The sequence below is a fragment of the Tachypleus tridentatus genome, chromosome 13 (genome assembly GCF_004210375.1).
Source record: "Tachypleus tridentatus isolate NWPU-2018 chromosome 13, ASM421037v1, whole genome shotgun sequence".
Classification (NCBI taxonomy): Eukaryota; Metazoa; Arthropoda; class Merostomata; order Xiphosura; family Limulidae; genus Tachypleus; species Tachypleus tridentatus.
Window position 1 is genome coordinate 94,994,105 of NC_134837.1, and position 26,738 is coordinate 95,020,842.

At 34.1% G+C, this 26,738-nt stretch overlaps 1 protein-coding gene across 7 annotated transcripts in view; it reads right to left on the bottom strand.

Annotated features, from left to right (window-relative positions):
- Positions 1–15,397: 15,397 nt before the first annotated feature.
- The window catches only part of LOC143239433 (alpha-tocopherol transfer protein-like), a 29,297-nt gene continuing 17,956 nt past the window's right edge, over positions 15,398–26,738 (bottom strand). For 6 of the 7 annotated variants that reach the window (XM_076480482.1, XM_076480479.1, XM_076480477.1 and 3 more), the window contains 5 exons: positions 23,753–23,814; positions 23,187–23,389; positions 19,799–19,909; positions 18,487–18,586; positions 15,398–16,433 (listed from right to left, as the gene is read on the bottom strand). In XM_076480482.1, the coding sequence (XP_076336597.1) occupies positions 16,321–16,433; positions 18,487–18,586; positions 19,799–19,909; positions 23,187–23,389; positions 23,753–23,814 (589 nt within the window). In that variant the 3' untranslated portion in view covers positions 15,398–16,320. The remainder of the gene's footprint in view (positions 16,434–18,486; positions 18,587–19,798; positions 19,910–23,186; positions 23,390–23,752; positions 23,815–26,738) is intronic. The other variant, XM_076480484.1, reaches the window with a different exon arrangement.

The window sequence follows — 26,738 nt, forward strand, 5'->3', positions numbered from 1 at the left end:
ATACACGTTAATATATAACTAACAAGTTATTTGAGTAATATGCTCAGGGGTTAAAGTACGAAAACAAATGGTGGTATGACATTACAGTAAAATAGTATATTCTTACAAAACACCTAACTCTCACCAATTTGATTTAGCATGAAAACACATTTGACTTTAGTCTTTTCATCAGAATAACATCATTCCATTCTCCCCCCATCTCTACCAAATGTAGGTGTACCGACACTATTTGCAAACCACTTTAAACGCTGGATATAATAGGTTAATATCGTTCATTGAAAAGAAAAGCACTTCGAAACAAACTTACAAAGGAACCGAATCAGTAAAATTCTCAATATGGACACGAAACAAACAGTAATATTAAACTTAAGTATGATGAAGTATATTTTAAATAAATTAGTGGTACATAACATAAAGTTAAAAAGATGAAGTGATTAGTGGGCTAGAAATCTAGAAAAATAATGTTATATATTATAACACGCTTCAACAATGGTATATAAGTGTGCATTCGTGTTTATCAGAAGGGTTGTTATTTTAATTCTGTTTAATAGAAGTTTGCATCTATCTTTCACTTCAAAACTAAGATCCAAACAAATTTATTATTTCTTCCATTCGGTAATGTGCAGAAAACTTTGAAAGTGCAGGCGTTGATTGACAAGAAGAAAGTTTCTACTGTTACACAAATGATAAAAGTCCATTGGAAGGAAACACATCCTTATTTATTCCTGTTCAGTTTCTCTTATAAATATCTTTATGATCTAATACTAAACAGTGCGTTACTGTTTATTAACGTTTAATATTATATCAATTTTATTTTCGTCATAAAGACATCCAAGTCTCTATATGACTTTAATTTGAACACTTATCCCCCCATAATCGCAGCAAAGAAAATGTGGAATCAGATGTGTTTTTCATAGCTGTTGACAATTTTTATGACAGAAAAAAGGGACATTTGTGGCGCAAGGACGAGAAGGTAGGGGGTTTGTTCTACCCAACCACTCCTAACCACGTGACTCCTTCCAGCATGTAGGCTCTGATTTTAAACACTCGAAACTTAAATGTGCTCATAGTCACATCTATTCCAGCTCCTTGAGGAGGCGAGTTATATGTATCATAAAAATCAATATGGAACTTTAGAAGACATTAAAAACTACACTAAGTTTATTGAACGCCCAAAGCTATATTTTGTATCGTCATTATATTTTGGTTGTCACAGTAAACCAATGTCTCATATACACATATCGTAGCAGGTAGTGTGTGGTTGCTATAGGAACGTATTGACCTATTCTCCTCGAATTGTCTTTTTTTTTAACAAACAATGTGGTTTTGTTTGCTCGTTAAAGGTACTACGTGTGAAACATGTTAGAGTGACATTTAATTTCCAAAGTCCATGTCAACTAGTAAACCTGTACCAAGTTCAGATAACAGGAATAAAGTGTATCAAAGCACACAGGATATACACCAAATACGATACAATGTTTAACAGGTTGTACAGGGTTCACATAAAACCTAAGTATATTTTAGCAAATTACACCATAAATATATATGAAACAAACTAATATGTACAGAATAAGCATATAACGTAAATATGGTTTAGCACAATACACCATAAACATATACAAATCACAACAATATGTACTGAATACACATAAAATGTGAGTGCACTTTAGTGAAATATACCGTAAATACTATTTAAACAAAGCAAATATATGCGTAAAAAACATGAAACACAATTATAGTTTACGAAATACGCTGTGAATACAAAGACACCACCCAAATCTCACGTTAAGGTTAATGATCTGTTAAATGAGGCGCTAATTTCTTTAAAACCATTCATATTTAAACTAAACAAAAGTGCACTTACGAGAAAACAATTGTTTAGTATAGATGTTTTCAACTAAACTTGTGATAAGTAATTTCATCTGGTCTTGTAATAAATACATTCTTCTGACCGACTCTGTGGTAAATAGCTTCATCTGACCTTGTGGGTTATTTGTGCTAAAAATATTAATATACAACATTATTCTTTTTCTTTGTCAGAGCAAAGTTTGACACGTATTGTATAACAACAATAAAATGATTGATTACATGAAATATGTGGTAGCTCTACTGTATATTACTATAAAACATTACGAGTGATATTACTCAAGGCGTTTCTGGGCAACAGTATTTGTCTGAGGCGTCTTGCTAGCATATATGTCAAGAAAGTAGGTAAAAATCTCTTTAAATAATAATATTTGATTGTCCATTTTAATGTATGCAAGAAATGAAAGATCCGTCTTCGAATGTTCAAACGAACATCGTGTGTCACTTGTTATAAAAATTGATTTTAAATAAGTGTTTGCCTTACCTACAATTGTTTTGTGCTGTTTTGACCTTAACAACCTTTGTTCATTCCACTGTTTGTGGTCTAATGTCTATTTCAATATTTTGTGTATTAGTTACCTATTCTCATTAGCAGCTTTAAAACAGCTACACGTCCAATGAGACCCGTGAATTGTAATGTGTATCTTACTGTTCTAGAGGTGGCATTCTCACATGTATTTAGAGCATGGTTATTAGCAAGTTTTCTATTTGACCATTGTCTTTCTCGTAAAGAACTGATTTTCGTAACAAGTTAAAAGATATTCAGTTTTTTACCACTGTTATAGTGTCAGCATTACGTACAATTTTCACAGTATTATATACAATTCCTACAGAAACGTAGAGTCTTGACGAACCTTTGATATGGAATGTTCAAGATCAGCAAAATTCTATTTGTATCTGCTTGTAGTGAGATATTTCAATCGTGGGAACCATGCAATTAAACTTTGATAAGTTGAATAACTTTGTAAACTTTATAGGATGGAAGGCAAGTTGGTGAAAATAATGCTCAGCTGGTTTTATATTTTGCACCTGGTAATAAGTTTTGTCATATCCACATAATTTCATTTCAGTCTTTCATTTCAGTATCATAAGTTTCATTGTCATGTGGCAATTCAAACTATTTATTCGTATACTTAGTACAGTAGTACTTATTATAGGAATGGGTCGGATACACAATACATGCAATTACAAACTATTTATTCGTAGTACTTATTGTAGGAATGGGTCAGATACACAATACATGCAATACAAACTATTTATTCACGCATTACTTTAACAACCTAAACGTTCAAAAGTATTTCAGAACACCCTTATGTGATGAACAAATCACACACAAAATTGTAAGTCATGGGACCACTTGATAAAACCACCATAGCAAATCACAAATTTCTCAATATTAATGACATTACTAAACACTACTAGCTGTGTAACAAACACTTACATTAGTTATAAAACGTTAAATAGAACAATAGCACAGAGACCACGTGCAAGCGATAAAGTTTTTCTATAAAAGCCAAAATTAATTAAATAATTTGTTAAACCTTAGTATATGCATATGACTCAACCTACATCATATTGCACAATATAAAATGCGTGCTATCACATGCACAGAACACGTGCACACTCACAACGTCTACACACACCATAAGTGAAGAGAATGCACACCACACACACATACATCATTATTAGCACATACCATAATATTATGGTGCACACTCACACAGATGATATACGCGCAAGATATTAACACAAGTGAATGAATGATGCATAAGATCATATCAACTTGTTTGAAAAACGTGCAGAAACAAGTGTAAGGCCCGGCACGCCAGGTAGTTAATGCCATCGACTTGTAATCTGAGGGTTGCGGGTTCGAATCCCCGTCACACCACACATGCTCACCCTTTCATCCGTGGGGGCGTTATAATGTGATAGTCAATCCCACTATTCGTTGGTAAAAGAGTAATCCAAGAATTGGCGGTGAGTGGTGATGACTAACTGCCTTACCTCTAGTCTTACACTGCAAAATTAGGTTCGACTCGCGCAGATAGCTCTCAGGTAGCTTTGCGCAAAATTCAGAAACAAACAAATGCAAAAAATAATTTTAACAACATTGAAAGATTGTACAGACGACAGTTTGTTACACTAATGTAATTCCTACGTTTTTTCGTCATTTTTTGGTGTACCTATTCCTACACTTTCATTTTGTAAGATATTTTTTCCATTTGTATTATATGCCCTAGATCTAGTATATTACATTTAACCATTTAATATCACACATAGAAGTCGATTAACACTCCAAGTACACCTGAGATTTCTTCAAATCTTATTAATTTTAAAGGCAGAAACTAAAATAATTTTATATTAAAATGCTGTGGCAATTAAATATCACAATATAAAACTTTTGTAAGGCACACATTTTACACGTTCTTCCCAACTGACCCAAAAATGTATGTCAAATTGTGTTTATAAATATGTCCTCAGTGTGGTCTTCATGTCTTCACGTTCATATATATCTTACAAGTTACCATTGATGTATTGCTATATCCTAGAGGAAAAAGTAAGCCGATTGAAGGAACAACATAAAACTGTGGAACTATTAACATTCTTGAAGAACTTATAGCACAAATATTTCAATATGTAGGATCGATAATTCTGGGTGGTAGAAACGTTGATGAGGACACGAAACCAAGACAGTAATAGGATGGATAAGATGGCATGTGGTATCTAGAGTTATATTCAACCGAAAGATGCTGTGAAATTTAAAGGGAGTAAATGTTGTTCAATGCAAAAACCTACATGAGAAAACATTGCATACCACAGAAAGGAAATATTGTGATGGATGTGTAGGGTTACCTGAAGACAGAGTCTACAACCCGTATATTCGAGAAAGTGTAGATATGACAGCAATAGCAGAAATGAACCAAGGAAGTCGCTTCAGATGCTATGGACGCATCGTGCAAAGACGAGAAGAATACGTTGTTAAAGTAGTCCAATCAACAGAAATCGAGGGAAAATGACAAAAAAAAGAGATGGTTTTCTTCCATGTCTCCTCATCCCTAATCCCTAAAAAAGGAAGATATCATGATGGATTGTAATAAGCAGAAGCAGAAAACTTGAAAGCTGTTGACAATCAAATGGGAAAAACGTTAAGATGATGACATAAATATACATACATACACTGCCGGCCAAAATCTTAAGGCCAATGAACGTAAAAAAAATATGCATTTTGCGTTGTTAGACTCAACCATTTGTTTGGTAGAGCTTCGAAAGATGAAAATAAGAAAAGGGAAAATAAAAATAAGAAACTTTTTTAGCATTTAATAGGGAAAAATGTTAACACAATGAAATTAGCCTAAATACTAGCTGGCAAAGTTTAAGACCATAGTGAAACGAAGCGTTAATCAGTAAACACGTAACGAAATTTGGTCATTTGTGTTCAAGCATTAGCGTTGTCAACATCTCCCACTGACATCTCCTGTATTACATTGGGTAAAAACATGGCAAAGGCTGAAAGGTCGACAGAGTTTGAACGTGGCAAAATTGTCCAACTACAAAAGCAAGGTCTCTCTCAATGTGCCATCGCTGGTGAGAATGGGCGTAGTAAAACTGTTATTGCAAAGTTCTTAAAAGACCCTGAGCGATACGGAACGAGAATTTCAAGAGGTCGGCCTAAAAAATTTCTCCGCCTTTGAGCAGGAGGATTCGACGGGTTGTTTGGCAAGACACCAGCCGATCGTCAAACCCGATTAAGGCCCTTACGGACGCAGAATGCAGCTTAAGAACAAAAGATGGCATCTACGAGAGAAAGGCTTTAAAAACCGTGAACGTCTTCAAAGGCCACGTCTCCTTCCACACCACGAAACATCTCAGTTAAACTTTGCTGAGAAGCACCAAATATGGGACGTAGAAAAGTGGAGAAAAATTTTGTTCTCTGATGAGAAAAAATTTAAACTGGATGGTCCGGATTACTTCCAACGTTACTGGCACGATAAGGATATCCCACCGGAGACAATTTCTACACCACACAGTGGAAGAGGTTTCATCATGATTTGGGGTGCTTTCTCCTTCCATGGAACAATGGAGCTTCAGGTTACACAGGGGCGTCAAGCAGCAGCTGGTTACATTGGCATGTTGGAGAGAGCATCTTTATTGACTGAAGGCCTTTGCTTGTGTTGAAATGACTGGATCTTTTAGCAGGACAGCGCTGCAATCCACAATGTCTGCAAGACAAAGGACTTTTTCATGGCGAATAACGTAATTCTCTTGGACCATCCAGCGTGTTATCCCGAACTGAAACCCAATGAAAATGTTTTGAGGGTGGATGACAAGGGAAGTATATAAAATGGACGTCAATTTCAAACAGTGCATGATCTACATGAAGCCATCTTCACCACTTGGAATATTATTCTAGCCAGCCTTTTGTAAACGCTTATATCGACCATGCCAAAGCAAATGTTTGAAGTTATTCGCAATGACGGCCGTGCAACTCATTACTGAGACCTCTTGTTGGGCATTTCCTACCCTGTTCAAGACTTCGTTTTGGTATGGTCTTAAACTTTTGACCTGCTAGTATTTACACCCTTGTGCAAATTAATTGAAACAAACGGTCATTTTACAATATTTTTAGCATGGCGGTCGGTGTAGGCTCGCTGGACCCAATGATTTCCTTCAATCGTCATGTTTTCACACAGACGGCGTTATTAGCTGTGTTTTGCAGTACGGTCGATCTATTTTTGGGATATATGACGAAATTTTGAGGAATATTACGTCATTTGAAATTGCGTTAGACTTTTCTCAAAAATGAGGCTATTTGTTTTATTGCTAATTAGCCGTCTTTCAGCCGTCATACACAAAAAGCGTACAAAGATTGTGACACTGCACGAGCACACCGGCATGACTTACAGGGAAATCGTGGACGTTGTTGGTGTTAGCCTATCGACCGTCAGCCGTGTGATCAAGGCCAAGGTAAGTACCGGATCTGTCAGTCCGAAACGTAAAGGAAGATGTGGCTGAAAAATGAAAACAACGCCAAGAAACGACGCGTACGTGGTTAGAGAGGGTGTGAAAGATCCACGGAAAGCAAGTGACGCCATAAAAAGAGATTTGGGAGTCAAAGGAATAAAAGTCAGCTCTTCAACGGTTCGTCGTAAGCTTCTTGATGTCGGTCAAAGGGCAAGAAGACCAGTCAAAAAACAACGTCTTACCAACTCAATGAAGAAAAAATGGTATCAATGGGTTCTGAAATACAAGAACTGGATGCAAGAACAATGGAGGAAGGTGTTATTCAGTGACAAGACTCATTTCTTCTTTTAGGGTCAAAGAAGTCTGCATATTCGCAGATTTCCAGGTGAGAAACTACGAGAATCTCACATCAATCAGTTCGTAAAACATCCCTTGAAGAAGATGTTTTGGGGCTGTTTCAGCTACTATGGCGTCGGAGGCTTACACATCATAGAAGGTATGGTGCGAGGACCACAGTACATCGAAGTTTTGCAGGGAAGAGTCGTTTCAGAATTGAAAAAGAGATTTCCAGATGGATCTGGCATTTTTCAGCAAGAGATCTGGCTCCGTGCCACACATCGAAACTTGTGAAGAATTTTATGACTACAACGCGAATAAAGGTGCTGGACTAGTCTGGAAACTCTCCGGACTTATATCCTATTGAAAATCTTTGGGCGATTTGTAAAGAAAGACTTCGGGGAAAAGACTGTACTACGAAAGATAAGCTAATTGAGGCCATAATTGAGGTGTGGTACCGCGATCCAAAAATTAGTAAAGATTGCATTCAACTCGTGGACTCGATGCCAAAGCGGATTAATGATCTCCTGAAAAATAAAGGTGGTCATATCATGTTTTAATTTGTGGGTAATTTTTTGATTCTTACAAATAAAACGCAAAAAACTGAAAAAATCGTAATTTTCCGTCTTGTTTCAATTACTTTGCACAAGTGTGTAGGCTAATTTCATAGTGTTCATATTTTCCCATTCTTATTTTCATCTTTTGAAGCTCTACTCCAATAAGTGGTTGAGTCTAACAATGCAAATTTTTTCTTTATGTTCGTTGGTCTTAAGATTTAGGCCGGCAGTGTATATGTGTACAAACAATAATAGAAATGTGCAAGAAGTGCACGTGAGGCATTTTCCCTTACGGATGTGTTTTTTTTTATCATTTATTAACAACTAAGCAACCACATGTCTTTCCTATTAATTTCTAGATTTTAATAACCAAATATTATTCTATTTTTGTATTCACTTGCATAACAATAAGTTCGATGTATTTACATTAGTATTAGCTGTAGTAATACAAGTCATGTTGTCGAATAGTCACGACATTAAAGCTCCAAACTATAACTCTGAATGACAATAAAGTTTGTTTAGACACTAAACAGTTAAACATTGCGGAAGTAAAAATAACTAACAACACTCAACTGAGGTGTAATCACGGTATGTACTACTTTGTGGTAACAGTGTAAACAGTATCTGTTTGATCGTTAATTACAGTAAGCTCGGGTGAAACGAAGATGAAATGGATGGCAACTGACTGGATCAGGTTGACAATTGTAGACCGTGGAGGACAAAAGTGCTGTAGATATAGCACAAGTGGAGTGTACGACGTTTCGAAAAATTTACATGTTTCAAATACAAATGCTCATGAATGACTCACAAAAATATTAGGAATGTGAAAGGTTAGCATTTTCCTGAGTTTATGCATTAAGTCAAATTACAAGCAGTGCTACTACAAACGTTATTTAGACTTGCAATCCCAGGCATAAATGTAACAATACATAACATTAACGTTAAGCTATACGCTGGCTGAAGAAGCATTGTTATTGTTACTTTAAATTGTCTGCTATCTTATGAGTTAAGCCTACATTATTTTGGGTTTCTTTATTGTATATTTAATAAATAAGTTAAAACTAAAGACAAAATGATCACAAGAAGATATTGTGATCTCTGTAAATTCCCTTCTATTAAATTCACGTCGGTCATCAGTGAAAGATAGTTTTTAATATGTTGAGAAATTTCTCTCTATTCTAATCTTACGTTTTCGTTGGGTTTTTTTTTTCAATATAATTCTGTTAATGAAAGAACAACATACCTCCACTTACGTTTTATTGTATTAAGTTTCTCTTCGCTTGAACGGGTGTAGGAACCCACATTATGTTGCACACAGAAGCTGTTTAATTAAATTGCTTAATACAACTTTAGTCTTCAGCAACCAAGATTTCATAGAGAACTAAGCTCCATCTAGTTGTTGTTGTGTCAGAGTGCAGATTGGAAGGTCCAAAGTTTTGATTCATGATATTCCATGTTTTCAGCTGGGAAGGCAACTTTTACAGTTGCTTCTATTTACTGAAGTTCTATATTAGGCAATAAGTGCTGCCAATTGTTTACCCTATCATTAGTTCTAAATTAGGGGTGGTTATACATGAATCTTAGAGGGCTGCTGAGCTGACCGTTAAGTCCTGATCAAAAAAGATGACTCTCAAGTTGAAAATGATAAAAATAATTATTATTTTATTTAAAGGAAACCAATACAAAACTCAAGATATTGTAGAAAAATGAGTTTAGTTTCAGATACTTAGGGAGATTCTCATGCGCTAATGCAAGTTTGGTTTATATGAGAAAGAATAAATTTATATGTGTTTAAATCGAATAAACATATATGTGATATAACGGTTACTAATTAAGACTTCAGTCGCAAAATATTCATTTCTACATTTGACTTTTCAAATGGTTTAGAGCACTAATATATTTTATCATCATCTGCCACTCGATTCCATCAAGGAACATAAGGCCACAATCACTTGCGGATTCTTCAACAGGTATTTAAGTGAGTAGGTTGTTAGCCCACTGCACCTAGCCGTCCTTAATTTAGCAGTGTAAGACTAGAAGGAAGGCAGCTAGTCATCACCACCCACCGCCAACTCTTGGACTACTCTTGTACCAACGAATAGTGGGATTGATCGTTACATTATAACGCCCCCACGGCTGGGAGGGCGAGCATGTTTGGCGCGACGCGGGCGCGAACCCGCGACCCTCCGATTGCGAGTCGCACGCCTTAACGCACTTGGCCATGCCGGGCCAATATATTTTATAAAGTAACTTAATAACTTTAGTGAAGATTTCAAGTTAAGTTATTAACCTAAATCTCATAACAATACAATCTATTTTATTGTTAAGTTTGGATTTTAATTTTCAAAGATCTAGCCTTTTGTTCCAAACACTGTGAGCAGTACAATAACACCATTTGTTACTTTCGTAGCTATGGTGACAAAGAGGTACTAATCTCAAACACTGTACTTTGTATTGACAAAACCACGTTTAAAGTCAATAACACAAACAATTTTTTTTCCTTGGTTTCACTTTAACATTTGAGTTGTAATAGTGTAATTAATAAAGACATCTTCATAATCAATGGGCCAATGCCACAACAGGCTCTAGTTTACTTGTTTAATGTTTGTTTGTTCAGAATTAAGTACAACGCTCCACAATGGGCTATCGGTGCTCTGGCCACTACCGGTATCAAAACCTGGTTTCTAGTGGTGTGAATCCGCAGACGTACTGCTGTGCCACTGATGGAGGGTCTACTTCTTTAAACTACAGTACATAAAATATGGCAATAGCTTAACCAGTTACTGAATGCTGTCACTTAAGAAAACAAACTGCAAGTGCCTCACATAAAACATTTTTTAAAACAGTTTAATATTTATTTATTATTATTTAGGCTAATAGTTTATTATTTAGGATTTATTACTCACTTATTTGGATGTAAGTTTATATGTCGTCTCCACGTGCAAGAAACTTCTGTGAAGTAAACAATTGTATATGATTAGTTCATTCATTAGCTTTGTGCAGCTGATGGTTTCTAGATACGACGATGCATTAGGTAAAATTAACAATGAATGATGTTAAATAAACTCAGAGTTTTCCAGTTTCTCATGTATAATCATTAACGAATCTGGTTAAGCATTTACAAACATCAATCAGTATACACTAAGTGAACTTAAAATTTTATGCAAAAGAAATCGAATTCTTAGAGACGACTTGTAATATTATAGCGCCAGCAACCCAATTTAATGTGCAATATTTTGTAAGTAGTAAGATAAAATTCTATGGTTTACTATCAGGTGAAGACAATATTATTTTAATATGATTTACCTTTGCGTGTAAGCAAATTTAACCTAGTATGGTATATTATAGTGTGCATAATAATTACTTTAATATTGTTTTATTTCTAATTACAGTAAATTTAATGATTTTGGTATACTTGTACTTAAGCCCAAACGGTGTCATTTATCTTTCTTTCCTAACAAATAACTTGCTACTATTGTATAATTAAGTTAAATTAAAATATTCTTTCTTGTATAAAACTTCAAATACTTCTGGCCAGGTGGGTTAAGGCGTTCGACTCGTAATCTGAGGGTATCGGGTCCGAATACCTGTCGCACCAAATATGCTCGCTCTTTCAGCTGTGGAGGCGTTCTAATGTGACGGTCAATTCCACTATTCATTGGTAAAAGAGCAGCCCAAGAGTTGGCAGTGGGTGGTGATGACTACCTGCCTTCTCTCCAGTCTTACACTACTAAATTAGGGGCGACTAGCACAGATAGTCTTCGAGTAGCTTTGCGCGAAATTCAAAGCAAACAAACAAATCAAATAATTTGTTTTCTTGTAAGAGACGTTGAGTGCTTAAAACGTTTTGTACAAGTGGATTTGGACAAACCTATATTAATAAATGCATACGGCCCATGTAAACAACAATTTCAGTGAGTATTGATTAAGAATGAACTGATGGTAAAACATGTGTATATTTAGGAATACATTTCTTAGGGAAGTAATGAGATATGTTAGCTGAACCAAGCAACTGAGAAAAATATTTTGCATTTAAAATGTTCTTTAGAAGAAAAAGCTAATTTGAAATGAGAATATATATTAGGAAAACGTTTCCTTACTTCATTTATAACTGTTTTTAGTACTTTGCACGAGTTACTTGTAATACCATTCGGCCTCTGTAATATACCTGTTACTAATAAGGAGCAAATAGCTCACAGTAGAAGAGCTACAATAGAAGAGGTGCCAGATTTATGTTGATGATATATTGGTGTTTACCATACTTTCAAACCTGTTACCCAGACCCTAATTGTGGTGCATTTGTGCATTTATAAAGTGGGAGGCTAATGTCAACCCGTTGTCGAGAGAGAGATCCGAAGGTTTCTTAGTTTTATAACCAGTTCTCCCACAATTGCCACATAGTTATTTGCTTTTATTAAAACTGATTTGCATCTCAACATGGATTGAATACTTTGAACGTTTCAGTCACTAAAATGTGCTTTACTTGATACAATGTTGACAGTTTTCCGTTATATACTGATACTAGGAACAATAGAGTTAAAATGTTAATGTCGCAGTTGTAGTATAGAGTGTAATGTGCGATCATATACGGCACTTATACATTGGTGGGTCCTGAACGTATATTACGAATTACAAAAAAAAAACCTTTTAAAGTTATGATATTCGTTAAGCGTTAATGACGCTATTTATATAGAAGAAAGTTCACCATTTATGTGAAATATTTGTCACTGAAACGGCATATGAGCTTTAAAAACCCACAATTGATGATTTCGTTAGGTAATCAAACCAGGGTAGTTTTGCCTTGCGTCCAGCTTTTCATCTTTTGAATTCACTCATCAGAGGCTCTGCCAACCTTCTCTTACATGTAATATATGCTCAAACCAGTACTTCTGACATTTCCTGCACATGTCTAGATATTTGCTTTTTGTCTTTGCACATTAAACCTTTTCTCATTAGATTTTTTTTCTATGTAGCTAACTTCATCATTCGTTTATAATACCATATTCTGAATGTCTCCAGTTATCGTCTTGTTTTAGCCGATACGATCTACCCTCCCATCTCGTAGGGTAGAACTAACTGTCTAAAAAACTTTTAGTAGTCTATTCAATTCTGTTTTACTATCTCTCCTAAACAATTCTACGAGAGATACGTTCACATTTATTTCGTCACTAAGGCCTGTATTTCCCTGTATCGTCCTTAATGATACGACAGTCGGTACTGCCTGTTGATAGCCTTATGTTTCTAAGGCCTTGCAGTTATTCCCTGTATCGTCCTTAATGATACGACAGTCGGTACTGCCTGTTGGTAGCCTTATTTGATTTTTTAGTTACAGAAATCACTGAAATGGCTTTCGAAATCTGCGATGAATTTAAGAATAGCATACTTAACTTATATATTTATGTGTTAGGTAAAACTGAGCTGGCTCAAAGACTGTTCACTCGAAAGTACATTTTGACAAAACTCTTAAATTATGTAAGTTATGAAACCCTAACGATACTGAAAGGGAATGATAAAATGTTTGATATTTCATCCAAATGTTGCATTAAGAATACTTTGGTGCTTAAGTGTGTTTATTTGTAACAAAACTATGCTAAGCTATCTGCTGTTTCCACTAAGGGCAGTTGAACATGGATTTTAGATTTGGGATTCCATGGACTTCCCAGTGTCTCACTGAGGGACAATAGTACCTTAAATTCCATTATTATTTTTCTGTTACTAAGTAGTGCGAATAATATGCATAATGATAAACCTAACAAGAAACAGAAATAAAGTTGCTCAATGCAATTAATAAAAGCGAAATCGTTGAAAAATTGTAATATGTTATAATTGTAATTGTGAAGCAGCGATTTTCATTTTATCCTTATGAAAGGGTTTGTGCATTTTTTACTTCTACCATTTCGGCTAAACTCATGACGTTATAAAAGCACATATGTTCAAAAAGTGTTGATAGAAATGAAATAGAAACTATAACCCGAGTATTTGTGTTTGTCCCTGAAGAATAAAGGTCCACCTTTCGAAAGCACTCGGGTTATACGGTTTCTATTTCATTTCAGCTAAACTTTTATTTGTCTTAAAAACGTTAGTTCACTTCCCTTGTAGTATATATTAAATGGATTATTTTTATATTACGAAACTGACACTAGGTTCCTCTTACGGTAACATATAAATACTAAGCTTATGTATGATTATGTTAAGCAAATAATAAATTATTGGTCATATGACATAAAATCTCATAGTCTAGCAAGGAAAACGTATGACGTGAAGTTAAGCGAGGGCTGAGTTAGACTAAAGATATGTAACACATATTTGTTGATTATCAAAAGACACATAGTGGTGATAAGGAGTTTCTCAGTTCAAATCTCACAAGCAGTATGACTTAGAAAAGTGAAGTTGGTCAGGGTTGTTAGAGGATTTTCATATTTGTTACCACTCTGGTTTCTTTCGCATATTTCACACACGTATAAGTGGGCTTGTCGATCACAAGTAACATGAAACTGAGAACCGTTTAGAGAAGTGAAATGTTATCCCATCAAAGGATGTAATAGGTTGGTGATTTTCAGGGAATATCACAGAATGAGTAACATTCAGAGAGGGCCTTGGTCCGCTACTGACGTTCACAGGTTCATAAAAAAAAAGTAGAGTTGAAAAGACCGGTTACCCGTGTGATAAGCCACGTACAGACAGACATGATGAAACCGTTGCTAAGTTAGGCATACCATAGCAGAACAAGACAGCACAATTGCGCATGAGCGCAGCGGCACACATTATGTTACCCCTGTTTGGATCTGACAATTTCAACAAACAATTAATTTATTAAAATAAAACTCATATACTTACTATTTCAGTATTTTGGCACAAATCTGTTTATATTAATAACAATTTCAGTATTAATATTTCTGTAATTAATTACTCTAAAAAGATGTTAAGAACATTAATTAAGAGAAAGAAAACTAAAAGCTTCAACTTTAATTATAATGAAAGCAAATAAATAACAAAAACAGAGAAAATTATTGTATGTTTCGTCCATGCGTTAACTATATACCCCTTCTCTCTCTTGACCTAAATTTCCCTGATTATGAGACGAGACGTTGATATTGGGTTTATTATGAAGAAGTGTTAATTATTGTGGTGATAGAAGCTAACTAGGCAAGAATGGTAAAAAATTTGTTTTCGTAGGTCCCATTTCATAGTTTTCTTCTGTCAAATTGCTTTATTTTTTAACTAGTTATATGATTTTTCATATTAATATTAATCATGCAAATTTATAAAATAATTGTTTCAAAGATTTGAAATAAAGACGTACATTAGTATATCGTTAGGCTTTGAAATGCTTGTGAATTAAAACTAGAAATTTTTCTTGAGCATTGTATAACTTAATTGTTGAAAAAAACAGATCAACACATTCTTTTTAATATATTTTGATAATGATGCTTAATTTCATGTATATTTGTGTAAACTGAACCACAGGTGGCAGCATTGATACAAAAACTTCTTTTCGTGATATAAACGGATGAATGATAACGGCTATGAAGACGAAGCTTCAGAATGTTGTCTTTCTTGTAATTTTAACGAAACTTTTATTTAGTATATTTGACTGCCATTTAAAAGTTTATGGTAATTTTAGGCGAAATTTGTGTCAAAGCTTTGTGATACAATTACCGGTAAAAAAAATCACGTACTTACTGAAATCATTTATTTTATAATACAAATTAAAGTAAATTTTCTATGGGAGCAAGTGGACTCAGCAGATAGCTCGAGGTGGCTTTGCTGAATGAAAACCCACGCACACTAAGTAAACAATAAAAACATCACGTTAACCATACATTGATTAAATCAAGCGTACACTGTACGCATGAATTGATTTGGTGTTTTTTTTTAATTTCACGCAAAGTTACTCGAGAGCTATCTGTGCTAGCCATCCCTAGTTTTGCAGGGAAGGAAGCTAGTCATCACCACCCACCGCCAACTCTTGAATTACTCTTTTACCAACAAATAACACGATTAACCGTCACATTATAACGCCCCATGGCTGAAATGGTGAACATGTTTGGTGTGACGAGGATTCGAACCCGCGACCATCAGATTGCGAGTCAAGTGCCTTAACATGCTTGGCCAATATTTTTATAATTTTGAATTTGCAAATATATCTAAGTAATGTAAGCTGATTGTTGAACTATAATTAGAAATTTTATAGTTACCATGATATGTACAAATCGCCATTTTAAGGATTCGCATTCTCTTTGTTTTCTATATCTTAGTATGTGTAGTTACAGAATTATTACTTTTATTAATTACAACGGTCTTAGGGTAAGGATTTTTTCTAGCTTGTTACTAATACTACAGCAACTATTATAACACGTGTTATCATGAGTGATAATTGTATCTTATATTTTGTGTGAAATAACACTTTTGTTTCTAGCTAAGCCTCATTATGCAGTTGAAATGTTTAAACTGTTATCCCAAGAAGTACTATGTCTTTTCATCTTCCCTGCAATAACATTTGATTTTAGAACCATATTACCAGAAGAATATAAATAGACTTTCTCACTATATAATTCTGTTTGTGTAATTTTATATATAAACATAATTATTCCATAGATTAAGAATCATTGTTGTTAGGCCACTGGCTGGGTCTCTTGCTTTCGTCATATTGCATTTGATCTAATGACAATAAGTAGTCTCTCTTTTTCCGTAATGTTTCCACCCATCGACCTGAAATATGCCCAAGAAAGAGGTTTGTTAGAAGATTAGAACTACTCTGACAACTTAGGTTAATAAAAATCCGTAGCTTTTGAATTAGGTCATGCAGTGTAAAACGAGCTTCTATTACAACTCTTTACACATGAAAAGGAAAATTGATCAAACAAGCTCGTTTAACTGGTTTGAATTATACACACGATACGATTGCAACACACGTGTGTATTTGTTTGTTTGTTTGAAATTAAGTATAAAATTACACAATGGACTATCTGTGCTCTGCCCACCACGGGTATCGAAACACGGATTCTAGCGGTGTGAGTCCACAAACAATCCGCTGTGCCACTTTGCACTGATTGAAGCGTTTGGTTGTATGATATGTCGCTGCTAGTTTCTGCTATGCATGGAAACGTTGGTGACGTGGTTACTTAATAAGTCAAACATAAAAACTAATAAATGAATGTTTTGTCCCTCGGTTAAGAATAGTCATGTTTTCGTTTTCCACATAAGTCAAATATGTCCTTATGTTACCCCAGAAAGCATTTATTCTGACAATCGCTGGAAAACACAAGCCAGTTTTCTTTTGATTTTGTTTGTTAATATAATGATAAATTTTAAACAAACATTATGTAAGACTTAGCTTCTTGCAAATTCTTTCCCAGTGTGCTCTTTGCCGAAATCTTACGAAGAAATTTGGAGTGAAGGCTTTCAAAGTTCCAGTGAACAACCGTCTGAGAAATCAAATAAATAAATGTTAAAAGGTATTTTTATTGAAATATACTTAGGTAATTATTGCTTTGACGACAGTAAGAAATCTAAGCTCCCTCTAATAGCAGTTATTTAAATTACTGCCTATTTGTACCAATTACTGACATCACATTTCATTTAATCAAATTATGTCATTTAGCCACAGAATAATCATTTTATTGATATAACTTGATATAGTTAGGTGACTGACTTCAGTGTTTATTGGGTGGGATTTGTAAAGTATTAAACCTTGGACGATAGCTGTTAAACCAAATTATCTCATTGAGTAATGAAAATCATTTTAGTACTGAGTCTGTTTGTTTGTTTTTCAATTTCGCGCAAAGCTACATGAGGGCTATCTGCACTAGCCATCCCTAATTTAGCAGTGTAAGACTAGAGGGAAGGCAGCTACTCATTACCACCCACCGCTAACTCCTGGGCTACTCTTTTACCAACGAATAGTAGGATTAACCACACATAATAATGCCCCTACGGCTGAAGGGGCGAGTATATTTTGTGCGACGGGGATTCGAGCTCACGACCCTCAGATTAAGAGTCGGGTACCTTAACCACTTGGGTATGCCGAGCCAAGACAGTATTTCGTTTGGGTTATGCATTGGGACGCCTTCACATACAGAATATGTGTTTGCTTGGTCGAGAACTGAAGTTTCTAACTTAAATATTATTTGATCCACTTCAGTTGAAAAAGAAAAACATCTTAATATCTATCAGAAACAGAATTCAGAACGAAAATTCCGGTCTCAGTTGATGTGTTTTTTATTAAGACAGTAATATTTCATAACATTACAAACTCTTTTTAACATGTTTTTGTATTTTCTATTTAATTAGTAATGTCATCGTTCTTTGCTTTCATTACACAGACACTGAGTATTCTGTCAAGGAATTTTAAAATGAGCTTAAAACATTTTGGACAAGGAAAAGCTAAAGGCTAGAAACATCCAATGGAACCTTCAAAGAACTGAAAACTTCTGCAGATATTATTTAAAATATGTTAGGAATTCTGTGTAGGTTATTCCGTATCTTTTATAAGTAAATTCTCACCAGTTTTTTACAGGATCTAACATGAAAATAGGCATTGTTCACAAAGTAGGCTTAATGAAGCTAATCAAATTTCAACTCTCTGAATGTCTTAAACTTGTATCAGTGATCTGAAATGCAACAATCTGTCCAATTTAAAAGCTGTCAGAGGTGTGGTGTTTTACCAGAACTAAATGCATTTAATCTTAACTAATAAAACAAGATAAAAATGAACCGTTGCAAGCTTGTTATTTTTAGTCATCAAAACGTAGCATTTACACACCTGCAAGTTCTTTCACACTGTGTTCTCCACCATATTCCTTCGGTAACATATTACGTGGAAAATGAGAGTGAAGGGTCTCAAGGTTCCAGTGAACAACCATCTGAAAAATCAAATAAATAGAGAAATTAGGAAGTATTTCTGTTCAAACGTACTTTGAAAACAAAACACACCTAAAAATAATAAATCAACTAAGAAACTTAGCTCCCCCTGATAGCAAATGTTGAAGTAACTGATGCTTTATATAAATTATTAACGTCGCATTTCACTTAACAAACAGAAGAAGTAAAGTGTTCGCATTAACCAGACAAATATTTATACAATAGTTAACTTTTGTGACTTTATATTATGTGTAAAAAAAAAATAGTTTTATGTAAGAACGTTCTTAGTGTGAATGGGTTCTTTCCTTACAAAAGTATTCATATACAGTAAACTGAACCTCTAGGAAATATTTTACGAAGATTATATTGAGGATGACCCTTTAGTTCAGCCGGAAGAGCACTTGTTGGGTTTAGGAGAATAATCATGTTCTGCTCAAAAAATGTAAGAGTTAGATTACGTGACAAATAAATATATTTACTATTTTTACAATTGCATTTAGACACGAATCACACAACGACGTCATGTAAATATTAGCATAGGTTATGTTGGGCAAACTTTTTATTAAAACAAACCTCTAGTCATAAATAGCACATAAGTGCTGGTTGTGTTAGCACACCAAGTATGATGGAAGTGACAATATAAAACAGTTTAGTTACGTTTTACTTGAAAAACTTCCTATTGTATAATTTAAACTTTAATTTAGGTTACAAACAGCACTCAAACTGTTTTTAGAGCACGAAATAACTTTGTGGAATTAAAACCAAAAGTTGGCAAGACAAAGAAAGTTTATTAGGCCTAGTAACTGGTATGAGCTAATGTATTTGACAACAGAAAAGAAAACAAATAAATAGTGGCCAAATAGTGTTTTACATAGGGGGAATGGCACCATCTGAGGATAGGCTAGAAAGGTGAGTACCTGAACTTGGAGACTTTTTTCTCATAAAGAACATTTCAATTTTTTTAAGTCAAACTCTGTACATTCTCCTTCATTTGAATTTTTTATAAGTTTAAAGAAAAAACCATGAATGTTAAAATTCCGAATTGTTTCTTAGTTCAGTTATTGAATTCATTATAAAAAAACAACAGTAAACAAACTGTAAAACTAAGTATTTTCAGGCTTTCGAGCATTTTAAGCTTTTCCAAAACCTTACTGACGCCCATTGGTTCTGTTGTGGATAAGATATTTCATCTAATATCGTGTTAATACACGTACCCGTTCTTGGATCTTCTTGCTTAGTAGTTTTTTAAACAGTTCGTAGATAAACAGGAGATGTTTGGGCATGTTCAACCAGTGGATTCTTCTGTGACATATTGGCATAACTTTCTGAAAATAATCACTTACGATTTAGTAAATTTTATAAATTATCTGAAATTACAATACATATTTACCAAAATATGGCTACTTTTTGCGTTTATTTTCTGATATACAGTTCATTAAGCTAATTTTTCTGTTGACAGTTAATATAAGACTAACGTTTAAGTGAATAATTTACTAAAGTGAAGAATAGTAGGAACTTTGAATGTATCTTGTGACGAGTCAAATTGGTCGAATCGTTATAGTCGTTAAAAATCAGAACATGTTTACTGTAAAAATTGCAGTTACTTGAAGGTGTTACAGTTAATATAAAATGGACTTTTTCGTATACAACTGTTGTTATGTTAACTCTCTCTCTCTCTTTAGGAAAGTATATTATTATGATTGATTGTATCATAACGAAGTAATATTGCAACAGTTATTCTGTACACAAGTGATATTGTATTTCAATCAACAAAATTGTTATCCCAAATATCTTATAAACATATAATATTAATTTAACTGTTACATGTATCATGTATCAGTTCTCTGCGGACAACAATATCATTAAATTGTTTTATCTCTCTTCTATATAACTATAATATAATTTCCTTTTCTATATTCAGTTGTCATAGTTTTGTTTGTTTATCGGCAAGTGTTAACAGTTTGTTAAATAATTATCATTGTTTAAGTGCTCTCTTTGCTGATCATTGTGTTAATTGTCTGGCTACTTATTCTGTGGAAAATCACCAATGCAAGAGTTATCTGCCAAAACCCTTACTGAATTAGTTATTTTTCTTGAAAATAACTGCTATGGTAGTTGAAGCTGTTAAAAGGTACTTTAGAAAGATGTACTTACAGATTTAACACTTTGGATAAGTTAATAAAACACTCGCATGAAATGTGAGAGATATCAGGTTCTAGTTCTCTCTTAGAACGTAATCAACATAATACCCTGTCACCCTTTCAATGTAATACAGTTAGGGTTTTGTTATATTTTAATAGATAACGGTAACTATTTTTTGGCATATTTTTTGTAATTAATGGTATGTACCTGCTTCTCAGTATATTAAAAGTGAACTACACTCCTCACTCACCGTGGACATTAAAAGTGAAATTAAAATTTTACACAGCAATACTCTACTATCTTTACTGAAACCTATAAACTTTGTTGGTTCATCTATAGAAATAAAATACAGTTTTAAACTCTTCTGGTAGATATCAGTGGTTGAACAATACATTTGACTTGCGCTTCTATTTAGGGCAAAATGCTCGTCCTTTTAGCCATGGGGGCGTTATATTGTTACGGTGAATCCCACTATTCATTGGTACAAGAGTAGCCAAAGAGTTGACACTGGGTGGTGATGACTAGCTGCCTTCTCTCTAGTATTACACTGCTAAATTAGGGACGGCTAGTACAGATAGCCTTAGTGTAGATTTGGGGGAACTTCAAAACAAATAAACAAACTTTCTCCTTGATGTCCATTTATGACCTACAGAAAGTCCTGGTAGTAGTGGAGTGTCACATTTTAACATATGGTGTACAATGCATTATTTCCACATCGCTATGTTGTTTAACACTATAATGTCCGTAGGCAATATTTTAACAATACAGATTAACATACCTTCGTTCACAATGAGGACGAGACTACTGGTAAATATTAGAAAGTTCAAAACAGTACGTTTATCCTTACGACAATAAAACAACAACAATACACTCTTAAGTGAGGATTAATATAAGCTTGTTTGTTTCATTCAATGGCTATCTGCGTTAGTGGCCCCTATTTTAAACTGATAGTGCATTTGTTTTTTTAATTTTGTTCAAAGCTACTCGAGCGTGTCGTTCCTAATTTAGACGTGATAGACTAGACAGAAGACAGATAGTCAGTACCAGCCACCGCCAACTCTTGGGCTACTCTTTTACCAACGAAAAGTGAGATTGAACGTCGCATTATATTGTCCACACAGCTGAAAGTGAAGCATGTTTAGAGACGAGATTCAATCCCAGGACTCGCAGATTGCAAGTTTGGTGTCCTAGCTACAAGGCTACACCAGGCCATTTGAAATGTTATATTACAGAGAAGGTAACCATAGCCAACAGTACGCATTGCCAGCTTTTCAACTAGTGGGGTTTTCCCATCACTCTATAACACACGCACGATCCTAAAGTACAGAGCGCGAGCTTGATTTCATATTCTGAGCTAATGAATCGCTAATGCTGGACCAGCAGATCCATAATTTGACATACTAACAATTGGGCTACATCTAGTCGAGTTAATTATGTATTAATTCCATTTTATGGTAAAAACAATTCAATCATTCAATCAGTTTCTTCTTTATACCATTGAATGATTGATAAGAAAAATGTAAGATCAAGATATTATAATATGGTAGAGGTAATTACTCTACTCTTTGCAGTCCCTCGCTAATACAGAGGTATGTCTACGAATTTAAGACGATAAAATCAGGAGCTCGATTTCCATCCGTAGACTCACGAGATAGCCCGATGTGGCTTTGCTATAAGAAGACACACACACGCTCTTTCCACAACATGCAGCTTAATCTTAAACTAACTTGTAATGGAAACAATTTCTTCAGAAACAAGTTTTCTGTGACATGGCCAAGCGTGTTAAGACGTGCGACTCGTAATCTGAGGGTCGTGGGTTTGCATCCCCATCGCGCCAAACATGCTCGCCATTTAAGCCATGGAGGCGTTATAATATGACGGTCAATCCCACTATTCGTTGGTAAAAGAGTAGCCCAAGAGTTGGCGGTGGGTGGTGATGACTAGCTGCTTTACCTCTAGTCTTACACTGCTAAATTAGGGACGGCTAGCACAGATAGCCCTCGAGTAGCTTTGTGCGAAATTCAAAAACAAACAAAAGCAATACTTTTCACTGCTATATTTCAAGTTTCGTTCTTCCTTACCGAGCAAGAAAGAATATAATAAATTTAACATAAGACGTATTGTTAAGTCTAAATTAAGATTTAGACGTCTTGTTAAATGGCAAGACAAATATTACAAAGTGATTTACCGTTGCTTATGTCCTTATTGTGAACGAAGCTGTATTGGAATATACAATACAAGCACTGCCCACATAGCAGAAATTTGAACTTCTGTATAAATAGAGTTTCCTTTCAGATAAAGGAAACTACTTAAACAACAGAAACTAAGTCGTAACTAAATGCAATATTCTTTTTTTTTTTGCGAAAATCTAAAAAAAAAAGTGTAGCGTAGGATTTTCACAACAGTTACTGTGTGACTTTTTTGTGCAATTAACAATATTTCTCGTCAGATAGAAATTACACTTTTTACCTGTCCTGTGGACATCAGTAGTTGAAGTTCTTTAGGTCCAACAATAGTGAAGTGGGAGAGTTGGAAGTCTGCCTGATCAAAAATATAAGACAAGCCTTTCCTCTGGACAACTTCATCATCCAACAGAGCTTCAAATGTCGCCACATATGCTCTGTAGGAATCCCTGGGTTTGTGACGTCTGGGATCCATAATACCTGTTAGAAAATGTTTCAATATATAGCTTGCATAAATATGTTTGATATTTTAACAACATGTGAGTTTAATATTTAGACCCCATAGTTCAGACATTGCTTTCCTTAACTGTAGTATCTCTTACATTTTCGAATACTTGTACTATACGTTGGATCTTATAGCAGATTCTTATGTGCTTGACGTGGTTGTTTAATAAGAAACGTAAAATACATTACTTGCATGCTAAGTATTAATCCACTTATACCATTGTATCAAGCCTGTACAATGTTACTATAATAAAGCTATCATAAACTATGTTTCTCACCTTCTTACGTTTCATTTAAAAGCTATATTATTGGCATTCTAATTACACTGTAGCTCCTCACCTGCTATTCCAAAAACAGTGACACGGCCATCCCGATCCTTCTCAGGAAGTGGGAAGACATAGCTTAAAATACAAACGTTAGATAGTTTTTAAAACAAATAATTAAATTATAGTGAATAAAGCCACTATCATTTTTTGTTCTTTAGAAATAAAATACCGAATACAGAATGGAACAAAAGGGACTATAGTGCTATTTTGTTTGGAATATGTCCCGAGATGGAAGATTGGTAAGTTTACGAACTTACAAGTTCGGGGTTCCAGTAGGCACAGCAGACAGCCCAATGTAACTCTGATTGAAAATAAGCAAACACTTCTAAGATAGTTTAATAACGTACATTCATTATTCTGTAATGAATAATAATTAAATTGATTCCGGTTGTCTACGTAATATTTCTTTTCGAACCAGATGTGAAATAACAAATATACTAACCGTACCAATCGTCTAATATCAGCTGTAGAGTACCTTTTGTTCCACCTTGTATATTGAACAATAATAACTGCTATACGTCACAAAAAGATCTAATTATATCATATGATTTGTTATAACAATGGAACAACTCTGGAATAATCTTTATTTGATTATGTTCTACACTGTCGACAAACACAAATATTTGTGTTTGTTTTTTAAATTTCACGCAAAGCTACACGAGAGCTATCTGTATTAGCCGTCTCTAAATTAGCAGTGTAAGACTAGAGGGAAGGCAGCTAGTCATCACCACCCACTGCCATCTCTTGAGCTACTCTTTTACCAACGAATAGTGGGATTGACCGTCACATTATAATTCCCCCATGGCTGAAAGGGCGAGCATATTTGGTGTGACGGTGATTCGAACCCACGACCCTCAGATTACGAGTCGAAAGCCTTAACCTACCTGGCCATGTCGGGCCAACTGCTATAGTGTCGGACACGTTTGTGAAAATATACTGTTGTGATTGTCACAGGGCTATCATCAAAACTTCAGTTTTGGTTACTTATTCTCATATCTTTAAGATAAAACAGCCAGCAATCTAGTTACTATATGTACTGACTTATTTTATAATAACTTGAACTGCTTGAAGTAAATTATACTTTTCTCTTTTCTTCAAAAAGTAAAAAGGAAAAATCAAAAGCAAGTATTTTAGCACACTAGTTAGAAAGATGTATTTCTTAGATATTTTATCTTCCGAAGAGTGCATAAAATTACTTAATACAAACATTAGAACAAATTCAGATGAGCCTTATAAAACAACTTCAATAACCTAAATGTTATATTATCCTTATTACGTTCTGTGTCCAAAGGTTTACATCAGCTACATCCAAAAAAGTTATCATTGAGATTACACACACTTAATCTCCGAAAACTGAAACATAACCCGTGTTTAACCTTTACTTCTAATCCGACTGTTTAATCTTTGTTTGTGTATAAATTAACTAGAAGGAATCTAACACATTTTGACAAAAAATATTCCCTGTTGTATTACTATTACAAAATATTCCTTGTTTTATTATTATTAGAAAATATTCTTTGTTGTATTATTATTAGAAAATATTCTTTGTTGTATCATTATTAGAAAATATTCCCTGTTGTATTATTATTAGAAAATATTCCTTGTTGTATTATTATTAGAAAATATTCCCTGTTGTATTATTATTAAAAAATATTCCTTATTTTATTATTATTAGAAAATATTCCCTGTTGTATTATTATCAGAAAATATTCTTTGTTGTATCATTATTAGAAAATATTCCCTGTTGTATTATTATTAGAAAATATTCCTTATTTTATTATTATTAGAAAATATTCCCTGTTGTATTACTATTAGAAAATATTCTTTGTTGTATTATTATTAGAAAATATTCCCTGTTGTATTATTATTAGAAAATATTCCCTGTTGTATTATTATTAGAAAATATTCGTTGTTGTATTGGTCACCAATTTCGCTCGGAAAAATTAAAATAAAACATCCATAATTGGAACTTACTTTCAGTTACTTTGGTATAAGATGAAACTGTTAAAAGTCACAAGCCACATATTTTTTTAATGAATACACTCGAAACATAAGGGCGCAATCCCTTTTATTATTGTATTACATAAATTACGTGTTCGAGTTTTACATCATTTGTAAAACATGATGTACAATTAAAATGATGGGTATGAAGTAATACAAATAGTTATGAAAACAAGCAAGTGAGACGCAGCCATAAATCTCTAACAATGAGATGGTGAATTTATTAATGGTATATGCAACATTGTCGCAGATAATACGAAGGAAAATATAATACATTGTACAATGTACTAATGCTTTACACGTGTTCTTTTTTCCTTGCATGTAACATTACACCTTATTCTAATGATGCCACACACTAGCAGTGTAAGGATATTATCACAGATGTCTTGTATTACTTTCTATAACTCAACTACGTTGGTAGGTCACCTTTTGACAGCTCAGTTCTAATATATGATCCCATATACAATTTCCGCAATGTTCATATCGAAAGTTTTTTAGTGTAAACCGTAAGTTGTATCTATCCAATATTAATCCAATTAATAAAAACCCTTACCAAAACCTAGGTTTTTTTTTAACATGGCCGAAATATGATAATGACCCTTTCTACTAAAATCTGCCTGTTGGTTGAGCTTGAACAAAATACAAAAAGATGTGACATCCACTCTCGATAAGCATTCTGTTTGAGCCAAAGACATTAAAAATCCTTATAAACTCTGACAATATATTTTCCAGAATTTAAGCCAACATTTTATAAGCAGTATCTAATATAATTACTAAGCGCCAATAAATAATCAATATCTTGTTCTTATAATAAGATAACGTTAGCTATTAATGGCCCAGTGAATTATCTGATCGTTGAATAATATTCGGCAGATCAGAGTTCACGAATATATATTGGTAAATATTCTTTTATAAACCTTTAACACAAAGCAATTATACATGACGTTTAACGTTTGTATAGGAATCAGTCATAATTTGTGTTTCACTATATAAACACA